Genomic DNA, 20,144 nt, shown 5'->3' on the forward strand with positions numbered 1-20,144 from the left:
CTTCTGCACCGCAGAGTGTGGGAGGGTAGTTTTTGCCCTCCCCAGGTTCTGGAGGCTTTCCTCGAGCCTCCAGGAGAGCAAAAACGGCCACCCCAGGCTCTGGAGGCCCTCCGGACTTCTGAAACTTCTGGAAGGGCCATTCTTCACCCCCCTCCCCCAGGCTCCAGAGGCTTTTTTTGAGCCTCTGGGAGGGTGAAAACGTCCTCCCCTGGGCTCCGGAGGCCCTCCCTGAAGCTCCTGGCACCAAAAATGGAGCGTGAGGGGATGCGTCACAAACACACATGCTCCCCCCGCCTCGCCCCCCACATGCGTGACAGAGAGCCAAAAATTAGCTGGCCGGCAGGACGTGCACGTGCATGCCCAGTGCACCTGACCTGGGCAACGGCTCACATGCCCGCAGAGAGGACTCCATGTGCCACCGGTGGCACATGTTCCATAGGTTCACCATCGCAGCACTATGTCATCCTTCAAGCGACCTCCAAATATGCTAGCCTGAAAAGATGGGAGTTTTGGTTGTAGAAAGAACACTTTGAGGTCATTAGATTGGGGGAGGCTGCAATGTTATGATTTTTCAATTGCTGTGTTCCCTTTTGGAGGCCAAAATGCTGAAGCTGTAACTGAGAATTAAAAACAGTAGTTACAAAGAGCCAGAAAGAATAAGAAAACAGGGAACATGTTCAGGATTTTTTCAGAGAAAGTTTTTTTCCTAAACAAAACAAGATAAAAGAACAAAAATATAAGATACTCTTTTTTTTCTTAAACTTTCTTACTCTGTGAATCTCTATATACACTCAAAGTGAAATCCTTGAACATTTGATGTTGACTACTATGCATTTGAAGACTTATGGCAATTCCAAAGTTTGATCAGTTAACAAATTAAAGTACATAATACATAAATTTTATAATTTTAGAATACCCTCTGTTTTTCAGATGCGATATGTTTTTGGAAACAAGGCTTATTTTCATACTATTATTTTGTTACATTGTTTGCTTTTTCCTTTTGGAACTATAATGTAGAAATAAAAATAAATCCAAGGCTGGAGCACTCCTGCACACTAAATTTGTTCTGCCCTTGGTTGAAAACTAAGCCTTCGTTGCTTTCACTGAAGATAATTTACAGAATGAAAATCAACTTGAGAATTCCAGGAAGCAGTACTTTAATGCCAAATATAAGTGTACTTGGGTTGAGAAAACCTCTAAAATGAGCCCAAATCAGTGGTGGGTTCCGGATCCCTTTGCACATAATCCCTGATTGGCTCAAATACAGGTAAGGAGAGTGGGCGGACGGGTGGGCCCTCCGGAGCACCATACTGGAATGGTACCTGGTGCTGCCAGCAGGCATCGGTACACCTGTATGGGGGTGTACCAGTTGTATTCCACCGCTGGCCCAGGTGTGAAGCTCATTTTAATCAACTACCATTTCAGCCTAATCTATTACACAGTGGTTTTTACAAGAATGTATGAGGGTTAGAAAGATTATATTCCTACAGAAATTAAATGGTGACAGCAGTTTGATTCTTCAGAGGCAGTACCAACATGCAGGTGTCTTAGACCGTTATGTTTTGACAGCCAGCCCCCATCAGACTATACAATCAGAGTCTGAGGTTATTAGAATATCTGCATAGATGATAGCATTTTCAATATACATTTACAATCTAAAGCACCAGTAATATTGGAAGAATTAATGTCTGACTGCTTGAAAATCAGCTACTGAAAACATTTATTACTGCCAAAAGTGGCTTAACATGATTCCTAGCGGCTCAGGTAATATGCTGCAGGATTTATTGTCAGTTAAAACACACCACTATACTTTTATTCTTGAAATTATTATTAAACCAGGGATGATCCAATAATACATGTGATATCTGATCATCATATGATTTGAAATAACATAGTCTTAATCCAAGGACTATATCTGGTCAAGAAATGCTATCCCAGAAGTGTATATTATAAGTACTAGGTGGAATTAGACCTGTAAATTAAAAAAAAAATCACATGTTTCAGTTCTATTTGCACTTATTTTCATAGGCAATGTTAGAGCATACCAGAAGGATGGAAAATTTATGATGGATAACCAGCCCCCAGTTACATTCAGTTTTAATTTATGACATTCTGATCCAGATGAAGTTCTCGGGGTTTATTTGTGTTAATAATTCATCTCTCATTACTTGTGATTTGAATTGCTGATAACATGTATAAAGTGAAAAAGAAGTGCTGTTTATTTTTAACATGTTGATTTCATACTCTCACAAGCATGTACACACACACACACACATTCAAATCAAAAAGCATAGTAGAATTACAACCATGTTTTCATATGATTTACTTTTTAATCCCCATAAGATACTGTCAGGCTTCCTGATCTAAATTTGGTAGTAAATCATGAATCTGCCACGTGATTCCCTAACTTGATTTCTTGATTTCATTTGGTTAAAAACTTTATTCAGTATTTCTTCAGATTTTATTGCCTACAAGAATGAAGTCATCTTGTCAAAGCAAAAGGAACAGGAGGATATGGGAGAGATGAAAGGCTGGTAAGAAAATTTATCTAACCCACAGCTATAAATCAAACCTGGAAAGGCAAAGAAATCTTGAGAACATAAATAATGGTCATATTGGGACTTTTCCAAAAAGAAAGAAAGAAAGGGAAAATGGAGGGTTGAAATACCAGCCCCCTCCCCCAAAGTTATTTAGTCGAAACAATTTTGGAGAAAGGAGAAAGCAGAGAAATGACAAACCCACTCAAATATTAACTTTAAATTTGGTTTTGGATTTGAAATAGAAACGAAACACTTTGAAAGATGTATTCTGTTTGAACTTTTCCCAACTAATATATCTTAACTCAAAAAGAAAAGAAGCACTTCTTCTTACTGATAACTGATAATCTAATTCTGATTGTGCAGGAAGCTTTAATTAACCAACTGCCATAAATCAGAACTTTGAAAAGTAGGAGGCGAAGAGGAGTGCCCGAATCTGGCTGGTCGCAAGCTTCTTCCAAGTGACCAGCTACAAGAGACTGGACCCGGTAAGGGAAAGAATAACAACAGAATAATAACAGAATCCAAACTGGAAAATACAAAGGAGTGTTTTTGTTTTGTTTTGCTTTGTTTTCTTCCTTCTTTTTCACTCGGCAAAAGAGTAAGATGGTCCCAGCTTCTCTTCCGTTTTGAATTTAAGGTGAATTTATATAACTAACTGCAATTTTGGATCTGGACATTAAGGTGGAACAAAAGACTAAGATGGCCATCATCATTTCCCCCCCACAGCAATTGAAGCAGATAATCTTAAGGTGGAACAGAACTCTGAAATAAGAACTGCATAACCATATAATTAACTGTAACTTTGGAACTGAACATCACGGAAAACTGGGAATTTGAAGAACTATGTGAAATTATAAAAAAATATACATAAATCAGTAAAATCAAGCCTAATTAGAATTTTGAATCCAGAGAAGCAGATAGCTATAGAAGAACTCAAAGAAGAAGTGGGGGGTGGGGTGAGACATTGAAGGGGTAGAAGCAGAGGGAAATAAAAAGCAGACAAAAAAGTCCTTTGGTCCCGGCAATGGTGTAGGGAAAATGGTGAAAAGGGGAGGTGTCCCAACAAAAGGGAAAAGAAAGCTGACAAAAGTGGTCTTGGGGGTTGTTAGTGGTAGAGGGAAAATTGAAGCAGGAAGTTATACCCCAACAAAAGAGAAATATAAAATATTCTTTTGATGGTGACCTGGGGAAATTTGAAGTGAGTGGATGTGTCAAAATAAAGAAAAGGGAGAAGACAGGAACAGAGAAGTGGGACAAAAGACTTACTAGAAAAAAAACCAGATAACTAGAAACTACTATATGGGAAAATATAAAGTTAAGATAAGGGCTTTATTCCTAAATATGATAATAAAATGGAGTTGCTAATTGGTTGAATATGATAATGGAAAGATAACTAAATAAAAGTTAAAATATATGGAATTTGGATAAATATGAAACTGATATTGGGAGCTTGTAAGGCAGAGGTTTGTGATTCACTTTTTTAACGATAATTACATTGAGTTGCGAATTGAGTAAATATGACAATATAAGGGCAATTAAGCATGGGTCAAAATTTATGAAACATGGACATATATAGAACCTTTAAGATGATGAACAAAGTGAGATGTTTACCACTTGTTACTTTACATAATACATTAAAGGAAGTGTAACACATTGAACAACGAAGATTGCCATCTAGAGATATTAAGGGTAATTAATCCAAGCTATTGAAAAATTGAGAGGGGACATGAAATATATCTACAATGGGAAACTATTGTGATAAAAAGACAGAATCACAAATTGGGGGCATGTAAGGATGTATAACTATAAAGATAATGAGAATAGCTGGGAATTGTAACCAGGTCTACAGCTCGACCAAAATTAGGTTGGGGGGGAGGTTAAAAGCACGACTATATATGTATACTTTTCTGTTATATCATTTTTTTTTACTAAAAAGGAGAAAAATATGTATATTGAAAAAGAATTATAAATACCATCAACATAAAATGGAACTTGCTCAGAAGCTGAAATACACCAAGTAAATGAGATGAAGAGTGGGAAATAGAGGAAAAAGGTCAGGGAAGAAGAGAGGGATAGGAGAGAGGGCAAGGGGGAGAAGAGGAGGAGAGAAATGAGGAGTGGTAAGGGGAGGAAGGAGAAGGAGAGAGGAAGGAGAAGGGAAGGATGACAGAGGGAAGAAAGGAGGTAGGGAGGGGGAGGAGAGAGGGAGAAGAAAGTGATGGATAAAGTACAAATATGGTGTATGGAGAGCATACTTAATACAATACGATGTTGGTTATGTAATAGTATACATGTGATTATAGGTTATAAAAAAACTTTAATCAGAAAAAAAAGTATGAAGTCATATAGGACAGTTGAATGTCCATTGCTACTGCAAAAATGTAGACACAGTTTATTCTGAGGGTTTAAATTATGAGATTTCTTCCTTCTGATCTTCCAAATTAATGGATACAGTAAATGGCAAAAATGTTTCTTAGTTATTTTTCAGAATAAACAATTGTTACATGTTTGTGTAATACGCATATCTGGCCTGGAACTGCTGGCTTCACTTGCCTCAAGTTTTGCAAGTATGCGTAGTATACCTTGCATATTATATCGTGCAAGTAAGGAATTGAAAGAAGAGCAAATGACAATAAAATACAGATAACCTTTTACTAGTATTTGCAAATTTATTTTTAAACGTGGACTTGACATTTCTGTTCTATTCAAAAAATCCCCTCATATTGTTCTGTTTTCATTAAGCCATTTGTTTAGAATATTGAAGTACAGCATACTGACAAAATTTCCTCAAAATGTACATAGGTCTTTCTAGATATTGTGTAACCAGTAGTTATTTTTACCTGAAGCAGAATGTATTTTCTTTCTTTTTTACCTGAACTCAATTTTATCTCAGGTTAAACAGCCAGAAAACACATCATAAAGCTAGTTTAGCATGCACAATTTATCATTGCTTATCAAGACAACAACGTATTTCTGCTTAGAGTGTGCAGTACAGCCTTTATACCAATCGGTCTCAAAACCTATAATATTAGACCAGTATTTCTAAACTTGGCAATTTTCAATTTGTGTGGATTTCAATTCCAGGCCAGGGAATTCTGGGAGTTGAAGTTCACACATCTGAAAGTTGCCAAGATTGAGAAACATTGCTCTAGACTGCCATTATGTGTAATTTAAAAAGAAGCACATATCTCAATAGCTCAGCTTCATGATATGAATTGCTTCCAGAAAGCAAACCTTTCATAAATATTTTTCATTTCCCCAGGAAATGAAATGAGTTGGCCTCTAATCTTACAGTGAGAGCAGCTATCCTCTTCCATCACCATTATCTTCAATTTTCATCCCCTTCAGAGCCAATGGCAGGGTAATAATTTACTTCCCAGCATAAGCCACTCCTCATACTCTCCTGACCTTCAGACTAATTTATAAAAACAAAAACACCAGGAAAGGAGGACACAACCAGAGCACAATAGTTGGAAGATGGAATTATTTTGCTTTTAGAAAACAAAACACAGAAAACAGCCTTCTGGCAGTATCTCCATAAGCAGGTGAGGTTTGGATTTATCTCTATTTCATATTCATGTATTTTGGGAGGAAGATCTAAGAAAGTAATAGATCTGGAAAAACTAATTCTAAAATCATGGAAAGTAGTTACTTAGAACTGAGCTACTTGAATTCAGATTAGAATTACTGCCCTTTCTGATAACTGTTTGTTCCACAATTTAATAAACTGGTCTTAGATCTCAAGAGAGTTATGTTCTGCTATGCAGTTTAATGCTGTTTCCAGCATTAGACATCAAAATATACTGTTGCAGTATTTTCATTTAAAAAAAAGGAACAAAAGTTAGGGACAATTCAATAGTGTAACAAATGGAAAACAAGAGTCCTCACTTAGTAAGCGCAGTTGGGACCAGCAAGTACATACGTCACTAATGGGTGCGCTTGTTAAGTGAAGCAAATATGACCGTGCCTGACTTGTGACATCAGTTATGTTGTGATCATTAAGCAAATCAGCAGTGCGCTAGTGATTGTTGAGTGCGATTTCACATGATTGCAGTTTGTGACTTCCTGCTGGCTTCCCATTGACTTTGCTTATCAAAAGCTGGCTGTGAAATTTGCAAATAATGATCATGTGAACGCAGAATGCTGCAATTGTGGTAAATACATATCAGTGGCCAAGGGATGATGCAATGACTTTGAAGACCAATCAATCTATTTTTTTCAGCTCTACTGTAAGTTTCGATGGTGGCTGAACTTGGGAATCTGTAAGCGAAGACTATCTGTAATGACACCTAGATCTGACAATATGATTTTTGTGGATTTCATGTCCATTTATTTGAACAGCAGGACTCCCCAAATCCCCATCCCTGCATTTTGCTTAGGGCTTAAACTTGGTATGATGGAAGTTTATCTTCCCATCCCGCTCATCTCTCTGCCTCTTGTTGGCTATCATAAGAGCAGAACTGCACCAGTATGGATTTTAATCTATACAGGTAGTCCTCAATTTACAATCACAATTGAGCCCAACATTTCTGTAGATAAGTGAAACAATTGTTAAGTGAGTTTTCTCCCATTTTATGACCTTTCTTGCCACAGTTGTTAAGTGAATCATTGCAGTTGTTAAGTTAGTAAACCAGTTGTTAAATGGATTTGGCTTCCCCGTTGATTTTGCTTGTAAGAAGGTAGCAAAAGGTAATCGCATGACTATGAACATAGCAATGGTCATAAATATGAACCAGTTGCCAAGCGTCTGAAATTTGATCACATGATCATGTGGATGCTGCAAAGGTCGTAACTCGGAAAAATGGTCATACATCATTTTTTTCAGTGCCATTGTAACTTTGAATGGTTACTAAATGAATTCTTGTAAGTCAAGGACTACCTGTGCTGTGATCTCCAGAATTGTGCCTTTCCTTCTTGGTAAATAGAAATGGAATTGTAATCTAAATCTTCTTGATATAACTTGTCTAGTCACTTTTCAAGCTCATTTTCTCTACTGAGAATTCTCCCATTGCTAATTTTAATGTATATAGATAGACAGTCGGTGTTGAGAGCACAGTGGCTCTCATGGGTAGGACGCTAGGTTGGAGGTTAGCGTGCCCATGTTCGAGACCCGAGTGTTGCCATGGGGCAGGGTAAGTTCTCGTCCTTTGCTCCAGCTCCTGCTGGTCATATGAAGGGAGCCACCAACTGACCGCCCCTGGGCAATGGTGATGTCATTGGTTAAGCCTTTCAACCCAGAAATGCCTTGGTACTTCTGACAGAACTGCAAAAAAAAAAAAAAAAAAAATCTGGAATGAGGTGAAACCTGCATTTTTATTCCAGGATATGTGAGAACACTTGTGGCTATAAACAGCGGAAGCCCTAAATACAATTTGAAATGTTAGTCTGACAGAAGGGGTTTCATATTGCCTGAGAAATAATCATAATAGCTGAATTTGATTTAGTTTCAATTTCACCAATGTTCCTTTGGTTTTTTTTCCCTCTGGTCCTAGCTATCTGGGTCTTTGTCCCCTATTTTTGGGACTATAGTTACCTGGTGTGCCGTTCAAAAGTCAAGCACCAATGCAGAAACATGCAACGATGTTTGCTCCAATGTATAAACATACTTAGTGAACATATTTTATTTGGCACTCAGAGTTAACTTCTAACCTAGATTTGATGGAATAGAACTGTTTGGTAGTTTCCTTTTTCCTCCTGTTGCTTTTTTCTTTCTTTCTCTTCACTCGATATATCTTATTATTTTGCTCTTTTGTATAAAAAGTAAACATCTCAGTGGAAAGTAACAACAATATCCGCCAAACTCGGCATAGTGGCAGGGAGGGCAGGCAGATATATCTGTCCCCAAACCACTGGAAGTCCAAATATATATTTTTAAATGTATCAACATAGTCCTAGTTATAACACTGTGCACTAAAAGCACACTTTGTACTGGGAAAAATGCACGTTCTTTAGTTTTTGCAAAAAAAGGAATTTGAAAATAGACTGCAGTTTATCTCTTGCAATGCAAACCTTCTAATATATCTCCAATAGAAGAACATTCCATATTTTACAAGGCCCTAGAAAATACGGACAGTTCCTTCACTAGATTTAGTGTGGAAAAAGGTCAAACTTTTGCTAAACAGCAATTTAGCAATCTGCAATCCTATTAGGGCATTACCATTCCTATGGTTTTTGCCAACATCAGACTAAATCTTGAGTTGTGTTTACGTATTTATCTTCCATTCATAGACCAGGCATATTTCTGTTTTATTTTTGTCTCCATGACATTTCAATAATCAAATATATAGCTCAATAGCCTATATAAATGATAAACTAACAATACTTTATTTCATACTTAGTTGCCTTACTAGTAGAACTGGTTTGGCAAGGTTTTCTTCCTCTCCCTTTAATGCTAATAACTTGATATTCACTGGCTTTTGAGGCCTTGTAATTTATATTAGTGGGAGCGCTTTGAACTTTGAATTTGGGAATAGGATGGAGGAAAGATTCGTAGCTGGACATTCTATTCTTTATTTCTTTTTGTCAGTGAGGGTAGATGGTTAGCCTGGATATACTGATTTTATTTACTAAGATAAATTCTAACATGCACTTGCACAACAGTGTAGTACTTGTAAGGATCTACAAGGGGGAAAATGTTACATGCATGATATACACAACAGCACTTCCACAGACATTCCTGATAGTTATGAATCACAACCTATTAGTTATAAACATATCTCTGACTAAAGAAACAGTACAATACTATATAAGTATGTTTGAATATAATTACTAATTGGGCCAACCTGAGTTCTTACTTCAACTCTCCACAAATTTCTAAGGAAAAAATGAGGAAATAAGACCAAAATGTGTGAACAGGAAATGCTTTCACAAAATACAAATATTACATAACTGGATTGTACAATGCACATATGCACGGTCATTAAGATAGATATGCACAAAATTCATATTCATTTTCATGAAAAATATTTCAAAAATGTCAGACTGATATGAAAATTAAACCATGGAGGCTTAACAGTAAAAACAAAACAAACGAAAAACTGAAACAGACAAGTTCATCCAACCAGTGACAAAACAAAAAGTTTGGTCTTCTAAGTGAGCGGTCTCCAACTTTTGCCCCTTGGTTGCCCGGTCCTCGGGTGGGGGAGAGGCGAACTGGGCCATATAAGCAATGGGCCAGCACACATGCACATGCTGCTCAATATGTGGGTGGCGGGCACAGCTTGACTTCACAAGTTGAGCTGCATGTGCATAAGCTCATGTGCTGGCCCGCCGCACGCACTAGTTGAGTTGGCCCGCCGCTCATGCAGCCCAGTTGCGAATAGGTCCCGACCCAGTAGTGAGCCATGGCTCAGAGTTGGAGACCCCTTTTCAAGGCCTCAATCAAGTCAGCAACTAGAGAAGCTTAGTCATGAGGCTAGTAAGTGGCACTGCATTTAGAATTTTAATGCAGAATAAGTCAGAATGAAACTGATGGATTCCAGTTTTCTTTCTTTCTCATCAAGCCTCAACAGCTGGTTACAAAAAAAATTATCAATAGATCTTCTATGGTAGGTACTTAGAACAGCATGTTTAGCAATCTATCACATTAACAGGTGCAGAGGTGCTTCACTGACAATTATTGTTAGCTATTTCTGACTGAGGGCCTAGTGTTATTCTGAAATACTGTTAAACCTGCGTCCAAAAATAGCCCAGCTGACAGGTCACAAGCACAGAGGACAGGTGAAATAACGGAGCAATTGATAAGAAAGGACACTAAAAAAGGAACTGCAGTGCTGGCAGTGAATATCTATGGCTGACAGTATCAAAAATTGTCAAGTAATGAAAATGGCATAGGAACAGCCAAAATGGCCCATACAACACCATTAAAGTAATAAACAATACAAAAGGTGTCCACATAAAGTCCCATGTTTCTAGAAGTAGAAAATGTATCAGTATCAGAATTGACATCTGTAATGATCAATTCTGGCTCCTTTTCCTGGCTTCAGTCAGCTATGTGTATCACACAAGATTTGCTCTCTCTCAAGAGAGACCTAACAAGCACTTCAGAAAATGCCAGTATTCTATAGGTTGATGCAGCTGTGGAAGTCAAGTGTCCAGTCCATCTTGAAACCTAAGCCTTAATGGCCATGAAAGGCAGTTCCCAATGCCTGAAGGGGAAGGGCAGCTTTGCAGCAGCCTAATGGTCAGTAGAAACTAGTCAAATACCATTCATTACATGAGCAATTGCATAACCAATGAGGTATGCTAGATTGTTTTCATTACAGCCTTCCTTTAACACCTGAACAGCTGAAAACAACATTAAGCTTCTTCAGCTGGGATGAGAAAAAGCTCCTGTTACGAGGACACAACAGGTAACAAGAACAATCACAGCATGTTCAGTTAAAGAAATTTGACAAAGAGGCTACAGAAATTCAAGATCAGGAATATAAAAGCCAGGTATTCTAGAAGCCCCACTGGGTGGTTCTACAAATCTAACTTCAAAGTTACCACTGACTACCAATTGCTATTATCAGGGTTAATCAGTCAGAGGAATTACTTATGAGTAACAACTTACTCCCATGTGATCAAATTTCTGCACCTCTTGTACCCTTAAGGATTCTTCAGGAACTCAGCCTCTGGATGAAGCATGGCAGAAGGTGACTTTATTTTTAAAAAATGTAAATTACCTAAAATGGGTGTTCTAAGTATTGCAGTGAAAGTCCACCTGTGTAGATGTAATGTTGCTGGCATCTAGCCAATGCATAATAACATCTTGCTTCATTTCCTACTGAAGGAGAGCTGTTAACATTTGCAAGAGGACCTAAGTTAAAGGAGCTTCATACTACAACTCTCTTCCTAGTTAACAGGATAGTGGCCAACAGACAAACTTGTCAAAGAATTTCTTCAAGTTGTACATCCACTCTCCCAGATTGACTCCATGCACTCACCTGGGGCACAGGCCCTCTTCACAACATTGGGAAAGACAAAAGGTAAAGTACAGCAGATTTCACCATCCACTAATGAAAGATGAACTATTTGATACAATCTTTAATCTCAAGCACTTAATGTTTGCTGGGTTAACAGTTACCTTATCATTTATTTTCATAGATGCTTAAGAATGATAAAATGGCTTGATTTCTACTATTTTAGTATAAGTTTATTAATGAAATAGGATTTAATTTATAAGAGAAAGTCTGGTAATTAAACTTCAATGCATTTAAATGGGGTATTAAAGTGATAGGATTTGTAAAGTGGCAACAGTGTGGAAAAAAACTATTAGCCTTGCTCTTTGCTTTTAAAGATAGCTTTATCTGCAGAAAATCAGCAGAAAGTTTACACAGAGAGCCAGGCATTTCTACCTGCTACTCACTCTATTCTGAGTTATTAAGAGTACAGATGCATGGATAATGAAGATAATTAATAGCTGCTTTAAAAAAATCCTTTTAAAAATAACTCCACTATCATTTTTACTATTTTAGATAGGCATTTTTACAGACCTATTTTATTTGATGCATTTTAGTTTTGTAAACCAAACTTTTTTTAAAAAAACTTGTTTTTCACTGTTTTACTGTTTTTACTTTTCTGAAGCCACCTAATCATCACATTACTCAAGCTGACATATCGGATGAGTTTTTAATTCATCCGATATGTCACTTTGAGTAATGTGATGATTAGGTGGCTTTACAAATCTAATAAAATAATAAACCCATCATCTTGTATGCACTGCCTTCAGAGCTAAGATAGGTCTCTACTCTTAGTTTTTAAACCTTTAAAGCTTTTTAAGAGTCTATTGCACGGTATGCACCTTTTCACTTGACTTGTTGCATTATCTTCAATACATTGCTGTTTTAATATTTTTAGAACACCATCTTAGTGTCTTTCAGCAAAAAAAGTGATATAAAATGAAAAAAAATGAATGGATTATGTTGGTGTTCCCACCAAGTTCTGTTGATCGTGCTAGTTTGGCTAAATGACTACCTGTTTTCTCCTTAATGCTCTGTGACAGAAGTAGTTCTAGAATTATCTTTAGGAATTCAGTATAATAAAAGTCAATGCCATGTTTTATAGTATCATATAACTTTACAAAACTTTTTTGTTAATTTCCCAAGAGACATTGGCAAAGAATTCTGCTTTCACTTTTCAGCAGTATTATCTTGAGGGTTGCATAAAAAGTATTTGGGATGGTCTGCACTGAACTGTAGATTATCCATCCCATGTCTAACATAGCAAAAACTGATGTCATATATAAATAAAATGTTTCAGCTCTGTCCAGTTAACTAAGGTATTCCATAACAATCAACGATAGAAAGGTAGTTACCTGCATTCCTCCTTAGCTGCTTTGTAGAAATTTTGTATATCTGATTGACCTAAGATGTTCATCTTTTTGTCCCTTTATAGTATTGATTTACTTATGTCCAGTTCTCTGGGCAACCAAAATTTCAGTCTACTTTATTCATTTTGTCTTCTGTTAAACATGTGGCCAGTATGTGGCTCCTATTTCTACGAACCTAACAGTTCACAATCCATTATTAATGAATTTAACATCCTTTTATAGCAAGCTTGATTTTATTGTAGCAAATTAATGTGTGGGGGCTGGGGAAGAATTTTGAGTATGGAATTTTTCCTGTTCTTTCTCCAGCCCCAAATAATTTACAATAAAGTATTTGACACCCCTTTGGAAAAGAGGTCCATAGGGACAATTCCACATTTATTTTGATCATCATTCTAGGTGTATCCCTAGAAAAAAGGGCCAATGATTCATAGAAGTAGAACTCAATAAATTTTGGTGACCATTAATCCAATTGATTGCGTAGTCTGTGTGGGGAATTTATGATTTCTTTTAATTGCAAATTAAATGGTCATTTGTGGTCCTCCCTAGAAGTATAATGCCTTGTATCCATCAGAATTCTTTCATATTGTTGTGTACTGGATGACATTGGAAGGAAAACTATTACCAACTACTAGACTTAGAATGGATTTTGAGATACAGAGAAAAGTTGCTAGTCAGGTTCTACTGTTTTTTATCCTTATGCCATGACCTTGAATCGTGCTAAACTGTGAATATTATGCTTCATTTAGCATGCTGGGGCTATTCCCCAGGCTGAATTTTGGTGACTTAGAAAGGAAATTAATCCTAGCATTGCTCTTGCTACATCATGGTGAATATACAATATGTACAGATATGTGGCTAAAAAGAAAGTTTTGGAAATAGATTTTTAAAGTATAAAACATGAAAGAATGACATGGAAGGATTCCATTTATTATTTACTTCAACTGTGAGGATGAATGTAGAGAAGTTTAAAATTTGTGCCCAAACCTGAAAAAGAACCCTATAAAAATTATGCTCTGTAAAATATTCAATAATTTGACAAAAAGGTAGCTTTTTTATATCTTGCTATTTCCTACGACTTCTCCTGATGTGCAGTGTGATCCTTTGTCTTTCCAATCCACCATAGCCTTTATGTAAATCACAAAAACATTCCAATACTGTGGAAGTATAATCATTATTGAATTTAATCAAGACCAGAATTCAGACTGATCTTTTCCACTTGAGTGCGCCAACATTTTGATGTGAATTGTTTTTCTTTGTAGTCTGGAGTTTAGCCAAATTCAATGCACATACCCATAATATTTTCCTAAAATCCAGTTCATTTAACAAGTATGTCCTATTAAGTAATGTGAGTTAAGGATGAAATAAATGTCAGAACAGCAAGTAAGTGTGGCCTTTGAGCTGAACTCCACTCCTGGTAATTTGATAGATAGTTCTTGGTAAGAATGCAAAAGTGGTTTGCCATTGTTTTTTTCTGGTATGTTTTCTTTCGGATTCTGAATCTGGCCTATGGCACAAGCATTCCCTGGAGGTAGGGGTGTGAATCACTTCAGTTTCAAAACAGAAAAGCCGCTTTGGAGTTTTATGAGTACACACATCATACTTGTTAGTGAGGGGGCCTCGGTGTCTCTGAGCTTGGTTTTTTTCATGTAGACATTTCACTACCCAACTAGGTAATCTCATCAGTGCTAAGAAGAAAACAACAAAGTTTAGAGAAGACCAAAGAATTAGTACCTACTTTAACAGGTTGCTTTTTTCTGGGCTAATAGGTTGAAGGCATCATTGTTGTAAAATAACTATGTGGGTTAAAAATAACCCTAATAGCATATCTAGGCCTGCCCCCAAAGCACTTTTTTGCACTCTGTTGTCATATGCTTATATCCAGCATATATTCTTCTGGGATCATGTCCATAGAAAGCCAGCCAGGAAAAAATATTGATTAAAATCATCATAGCAACAAAAGAACATATTTTATATATTGTTGGGAGAATTCCCCTGGGTTCCTTACAAGCCAGGTAGCAATCAAGATGAGGAGGCTAGCTGTTTTCAGAAAGGAGGTTTCTTACAATTATTCCCAAAACAATACAAAGTTTACTTTTGAAGGAAGCTGACACTAAACTGGCACACCAGCAAGATTTTTATAGGATGCCAAACCTTTGGTGAAAGATATACGAGTGTAATATATGGTTTTATGACTGGGAGGGGGGGGAAGGGAAACACATGGCTTTTTTTATGCTTAGAGGAAAGTAGGAAATATTTTGTCTCATTTCCTTCATCAGGAAAGATCTTCCTGGCCAGCCAGAGGTGTTAAATTCCCAAGGCTTTGAAATGTTGATTGGCTCCAGCCAGTGGTGGGTTTCAATTTATTTTACTACCAGTTTGCTCGTGCATGCGCAGAAGCGTCCAGGTAGGTGGGCGGAGCCTTCTGCCGCTGCCACTACCGGTTCACCCAATTTGGGGTGAACTGGGAGAAACCCACCACTGGTTCCAGCATTAGATTCCTGCCTGTGGGTGATCAATTGCCTTTAAGGAAACATTCTATTTTATGAATGGAGAAATTAGGGGACTATTAAAAGAAAGGGGGTAAATCAGAAGCTTTTTAAACTTCTATCAGTATCTTAGTTTGCAAGGAATTCAGTTATCATATTTTTGGGCTACACAGAACCTTCAAAAGATTTGTTTTGTAATGCAAATATGTATGACATTCCTATCTTGTTACAGCAGCCTATTTTTCAGCTTGTGTGATTACCTTGGAAAGTGGCTTCTTTTACTTATTTTTCTCCTGAGAAGCAAACAAGCTGTGTAGAACCAACCACAGATGGAAATCCTGGAAAAGAGGCATCTGTATAAATTATATTTACAAGTTGAGAATCTCTCCTACTTGTACCAGTAGTTCTGTTCAATTACACAAATCTAACCCAGCATAAATTATTTTGGTTTTTAGAACTGTGTTCAAAAATATGCTTCTGAGAAATCTATCACAAAGCATGGAGTCAGAAGCTTTTCCTCCTACCAAATATCTCAGCAGCTAATATTAAGAAATATTTAAAAATGTTCAGCATTCTAAAATATTCTCTGCACTGTGGTAAATCTTCAGATGAGGTTTGATTGGACAGTTTCCTTAGTAAGTGTACAGGAATAGCAGTAACAGCTCAAATATTTATTTAACTGCTAGGATTAATTTATTTACTCTCCCATTAGAAAAAAAAAGTAAGACTCATAAAAGCATATCCTCAATTCAACTTTGTCCTCCTCAACACTAATCTGGATTTTGTTAAATGGAATTCCGGAATCATCCAAAAACTAGCCTAGAAGGGTTCTTTCAGAGAGATTTGTTACATTGTGTAAATGTCAAGGTTTTGTTTAAAGTTGTAGAATTTCACAGTAATATGTATTTGAAACGGCGGGTTTAAGCCCTCCGGATCCTTCAGGGGCCTTCTGGAGGCTTCCCTGAAGGCTCCGGAGGACGAAAAATGACCCTACGAGCAAACCGGAAGTAACTTCTGGTTTGCTTGTAGGGCCATTTTTAGTCCTCGAGAGCCTTCAGAGACCCTCAGGCGGCTTCCCTAAAGGCTCTGGAGGACTAAAAACAGTCCTATGAGCAAACCGGAAGTGACTTCCAGTTTGTCCGTTTGGTCATTTTTCGTCCTCCGGAGCCTTCAGGGAAGACTCTGGAAAGTCCGTGAAGACTCCAGAGGGCTTAAACCAGCCCTACGAGCAAACCGGAAATCCATTCCTGAACTTTTGGTTTGCCCATAGGGCTGGCTTTTTGCGCTCTGGAGGCTTCGGGGAAGTTCCTGAAGCTTCTGGAGGGCCTCGGGGGGGGGGGAGGCTGTTTTCTCCCTCCCCAGGCTCATATAAAGATTCTGGAGCCTGGGGAGGGCGAAAAATAAATTTAAAAAAGGCTGAAGTCAGCTGGCCAGCACATGCATGCGTGCTGGCCAGCTGACGGCAATGCCTCGCGTGCCCTGACAAATGGCTCCGCATGCCACCTGTGGCACGCGTGCCATAGGTTCACCATCCCTGGTCTAGGGTAAGGTAAAGGTAAAGGTTGTGCTAGTTATTTCTGACTCTAGGGGGCAGTGCTCATATCCGTTTCAAAGCCGAAGAGCCAATGCTGTCAGAAGACATCTCCATGATCATGTGACTAAATGCCGAAGGTACATGGAATGCTGTTATCTTCCCACCAAAGGTGGTTCCTATTTTTCTATTTGCATTTTTACATGCTTTCGAATTGCTAGATTGGCAAAAGCTGGGACAAGTAATGGGAGCTCACTCTGTTATGCAGCGCTAGGGATTCAAACTGCCGAACTGCTGATCTTTCTGATTGACAAGCTCAACATCTTAGCAACTGCGCCTCCACATTCCTAGTCTAGGGACCTCTAATCTAGGGACCCCTATAATAAAAGCTGAAACTTTATCCCAACAATGGGCTATATTCACGCTCCACCTGGCTTCTTTGACATGCATAGTATCGGTATGGGTTGGGTGAGCGAGTGAGTGGCTCCGTCCAGGAAATGGCTTCTTTAGGAAAGTCCTCCTGGTGGAGGTATTGTCTGGCCTTCAATCTTTGTCTCCCTTTTGTTGGCTGCTACTAAGAAATGATATCGAGAAAGTGTGGATGGAGGTACTGGGAGTACATGACCCATCCCATGTAACATCAGGGGAGAGAAAAACACATTGTTACTATTATTGATTATGTTTTATTCTTATGATATAATTAAAATGGGAATTTGTGGTATTCAGGAGGGCTACTAGCACCAACCTCTTCCACGGAACTTTTAATGAAATTATTAAGACTTTATTAATTGTGATTTTATGAATTGGTATATGGCCACTTCATACCGAAGCCAGTATTAGGTTGGGCTGTTACATATAGATTTAATTGTTTTAAAGGATTATTTATTCATTTGTTAAATTTATTCGCCATCTATTTCGCCATGGGACTACTTTAGGTGGCTTACACAAATAAAAATGAAGATATGAAAAGAAGTGCAAACATAACGGTAGTAAAGGAGAAATAGAATAAACAATGAAAAGGAAAATAATGATACAGTGATATGAGAACATATAGAGATATGCAGACTTTTATATGCCATGTGGTAGATGTATGTCATTTATAAACACAGTAACTGTAGCCCTGTTTTATCAGCAGTGTTTTCATCTTGCAAAAAACTCATGCTGCGCATTGCCTATAAGTTCCTAACACCAAGATAAAAATGATGTGAAAATATGCTATATATTCTTCTTAATAACAACTGGAATGCAAGAGGTAACTTTGTCATTTGATGTACCGTTGTAGATGCTCAAGGTCAATCATTTTTTTAAAAATGCGATTGCAGGAACATGAGCCTTTTGGAACATTTTTACCCCTGGCCTTTAAATATATAGTCACAAGACTCTTGTCTGCAGTTACAATTTGGATGGATTGCTCTCCCTTTGGGATTAGAGGTCAGAATTATTACTTCTTTAGTAAGTTGTTAATGAAATGCATCTGGTTATAGTTACAATAAAGGACATAGTGAGGTAGACAATATTGAACATGTGACTACTGGGAAATCAGCTTCAGATGCTACCACTTTGTGTAAAATAGGAAAAAGATACACTTAGTCATCACTTAATGAAGTAATTGGGATTTGCAACTCCATTACTAAGCAAAGCGGTGATAATGTGTGACATCCATGACTATGCTGTCTTAATGATGAAAGTTGCAGCTGTCATTAAGCAAATCCTGCATAGTTGTTAAGAACATCACATTATCACCATTTTCAATTACCTCCCAATTTCCCCATTGATTTTGCTTGTTGGAAGATGGCAGGTGGTGATTATGTGACTGCAGCAACTGTCATGGTAATAGCAATAGCATGTAGACTTATATTCCACTTCACAGTGCTTTACAGCTCTCTCTAAGTGGTTTACAGAATCGGTATATTGCCCCCAACAATCTGGGCCCTCATTTTACCCACCTTGGAAGGATGGAAGGCTCAACCTTGAGCCAGTGAGAATCGAATTGCAGACAGCTGGCAGTCAGCAGAATTAGTCTATGCTACTGCATTTTAACCACTGCACCACCATGGCTCATAATTATGAGTTGGTTGCAACCAACTGCAATAACATTGCTACAGGAATTCTCCTAACAGCTGCAACTTCAAGGACCAGTCATAAGTACTCTTGTTGAGTACCATCATACTTTTGAACAGTAGCTAAACAAATGGTTGTTATCTGAGGACTACCTGTGCATGGATGGATGATGGATGGGTGGATGGAAAAAGAGACATTTCATATTCTTCACAGTAGTGGATTGCTGTTGATGAAATATGAAACTATTAATGTGAGACTTTTGCAAATGCATAAATTGAATTAAATTGCACCAAGAAGATGGTCTTGTCTTTTCAAATGGCAATTGAGGCAGTGTAAAAATTAATTTCATGCCAGGATAGATACTATCTATTTGATTAAATATAGTATATCACTTATTAACTGTACTATCTATAATGTAAAGCTTATTTGTCATTTGTCAAAATTCCTGCAGAAATTTTGAATAGTTTTACCCATCAATTCTTACCATTATATGCAGTTTCTGGAAAGTACTGGGGCTTTCATGCAGCTATAATGAATGTGATGAACAGAATAGCTTCTCTTATAACTCAAATATTCAAGAGTTGGGTTAAGGATAATTACTTAAAAAAAAAAAAGCTATGTCTGAGCAGCAAGCTAAGACTATTCCAAAATAATCAGATACGAATAACAGAATTGTTCCAAAGAACTTTCCCCATATGTGGATTCATGAATATTTGGGAACAAATTTAAACTTTGTTCTTGATCACTAAAGATGGCGTTATTAGGAACTCTACCTTTTCTAGTTAGAAGGCAGGACTTAAGACTTCTTTCTGTCCTAAGAATAAAATCTTCACTCTTTAGCTTTGTCTTCTGGGAAGAAGGAGGGAGTATGGGATTATTAGTAACCTGTTCAGCCTTCAACAGTGTTCCCTATGGGTCAGTTGCCATGATCTAGCTCTAGAATACAAAATACTATACTGGGTTTAAAACATTAATAATGTTGTTCACAGCAACATATGTCCAAGGAAGCAAAATCCATATGCTGTCACAATTATGAAATGTAATGTCAGGAAAAAGAGGTTAGTATATAGAAACTTGGAAACAAAAAAAGAAATCAGCCTTAAAGTAGACTTCTTAAGTTGTCTGAATTTCTTTTTCCTAGATTTCCTGTCTGAATCTTAAGAGATAAGGTTAAAATGTCCAACTGCTTCTCTACTGCCTGATTTTATTCATTC

The 20,144-nt window shown here is 37.5% G+C and overlaps 1 protein-coding gene across 4 annotated transcripts in view; it reads left to right on the top strand.

Annotated features, from left to right (window-relative positions):
* The first annotated feature begins 5,965 nt into the window (after window positions 1-5,965).
* The window catches only part of SGK2 (serum/glucocorticoid regulated kinase 2), a 39,029-nt gene continuing 24,850 nt past the window's right edge, over window positions 5,966-20,144 (top strand). For 2 of the 4 annotated variants that reach the window (XM_032218980.1, XM_032218979.1), the window contains exon 1: window positions 5,966-6,085. Coding sequence is in view for 2 of the 4 variants with exons in the window: in XM_032218977.1 (XP_032074868.1) it covers window positions 11,458-11,509 (52 nt within the window). In the remaining 2 variants the exon portion in view is untranslated. Of the gene's footprint in view, window positions 6,086-11,313; window positions 11,510-20,144 lie in introns of all 4 variants that reach the window. The other 2 variants (XM_032218977.1, XM_032218978.1) reach the window with 2 other exon arrangements.

This window comes from Thamnophis elegans, chromosome 5 (genome assembly GCF_009769535.1).
Source record: "Thamnophis elegans isolate rThaEle1 chromosome 5, rThaEle1.pri, whole genome shotgun sequence".
NCBI classification, from domain to species: Eukaryota; Metazoa; Chordata; class Lepidosauria; order Squamata; family Colubridae; genus Thamnophis; species Thamnophis elegans.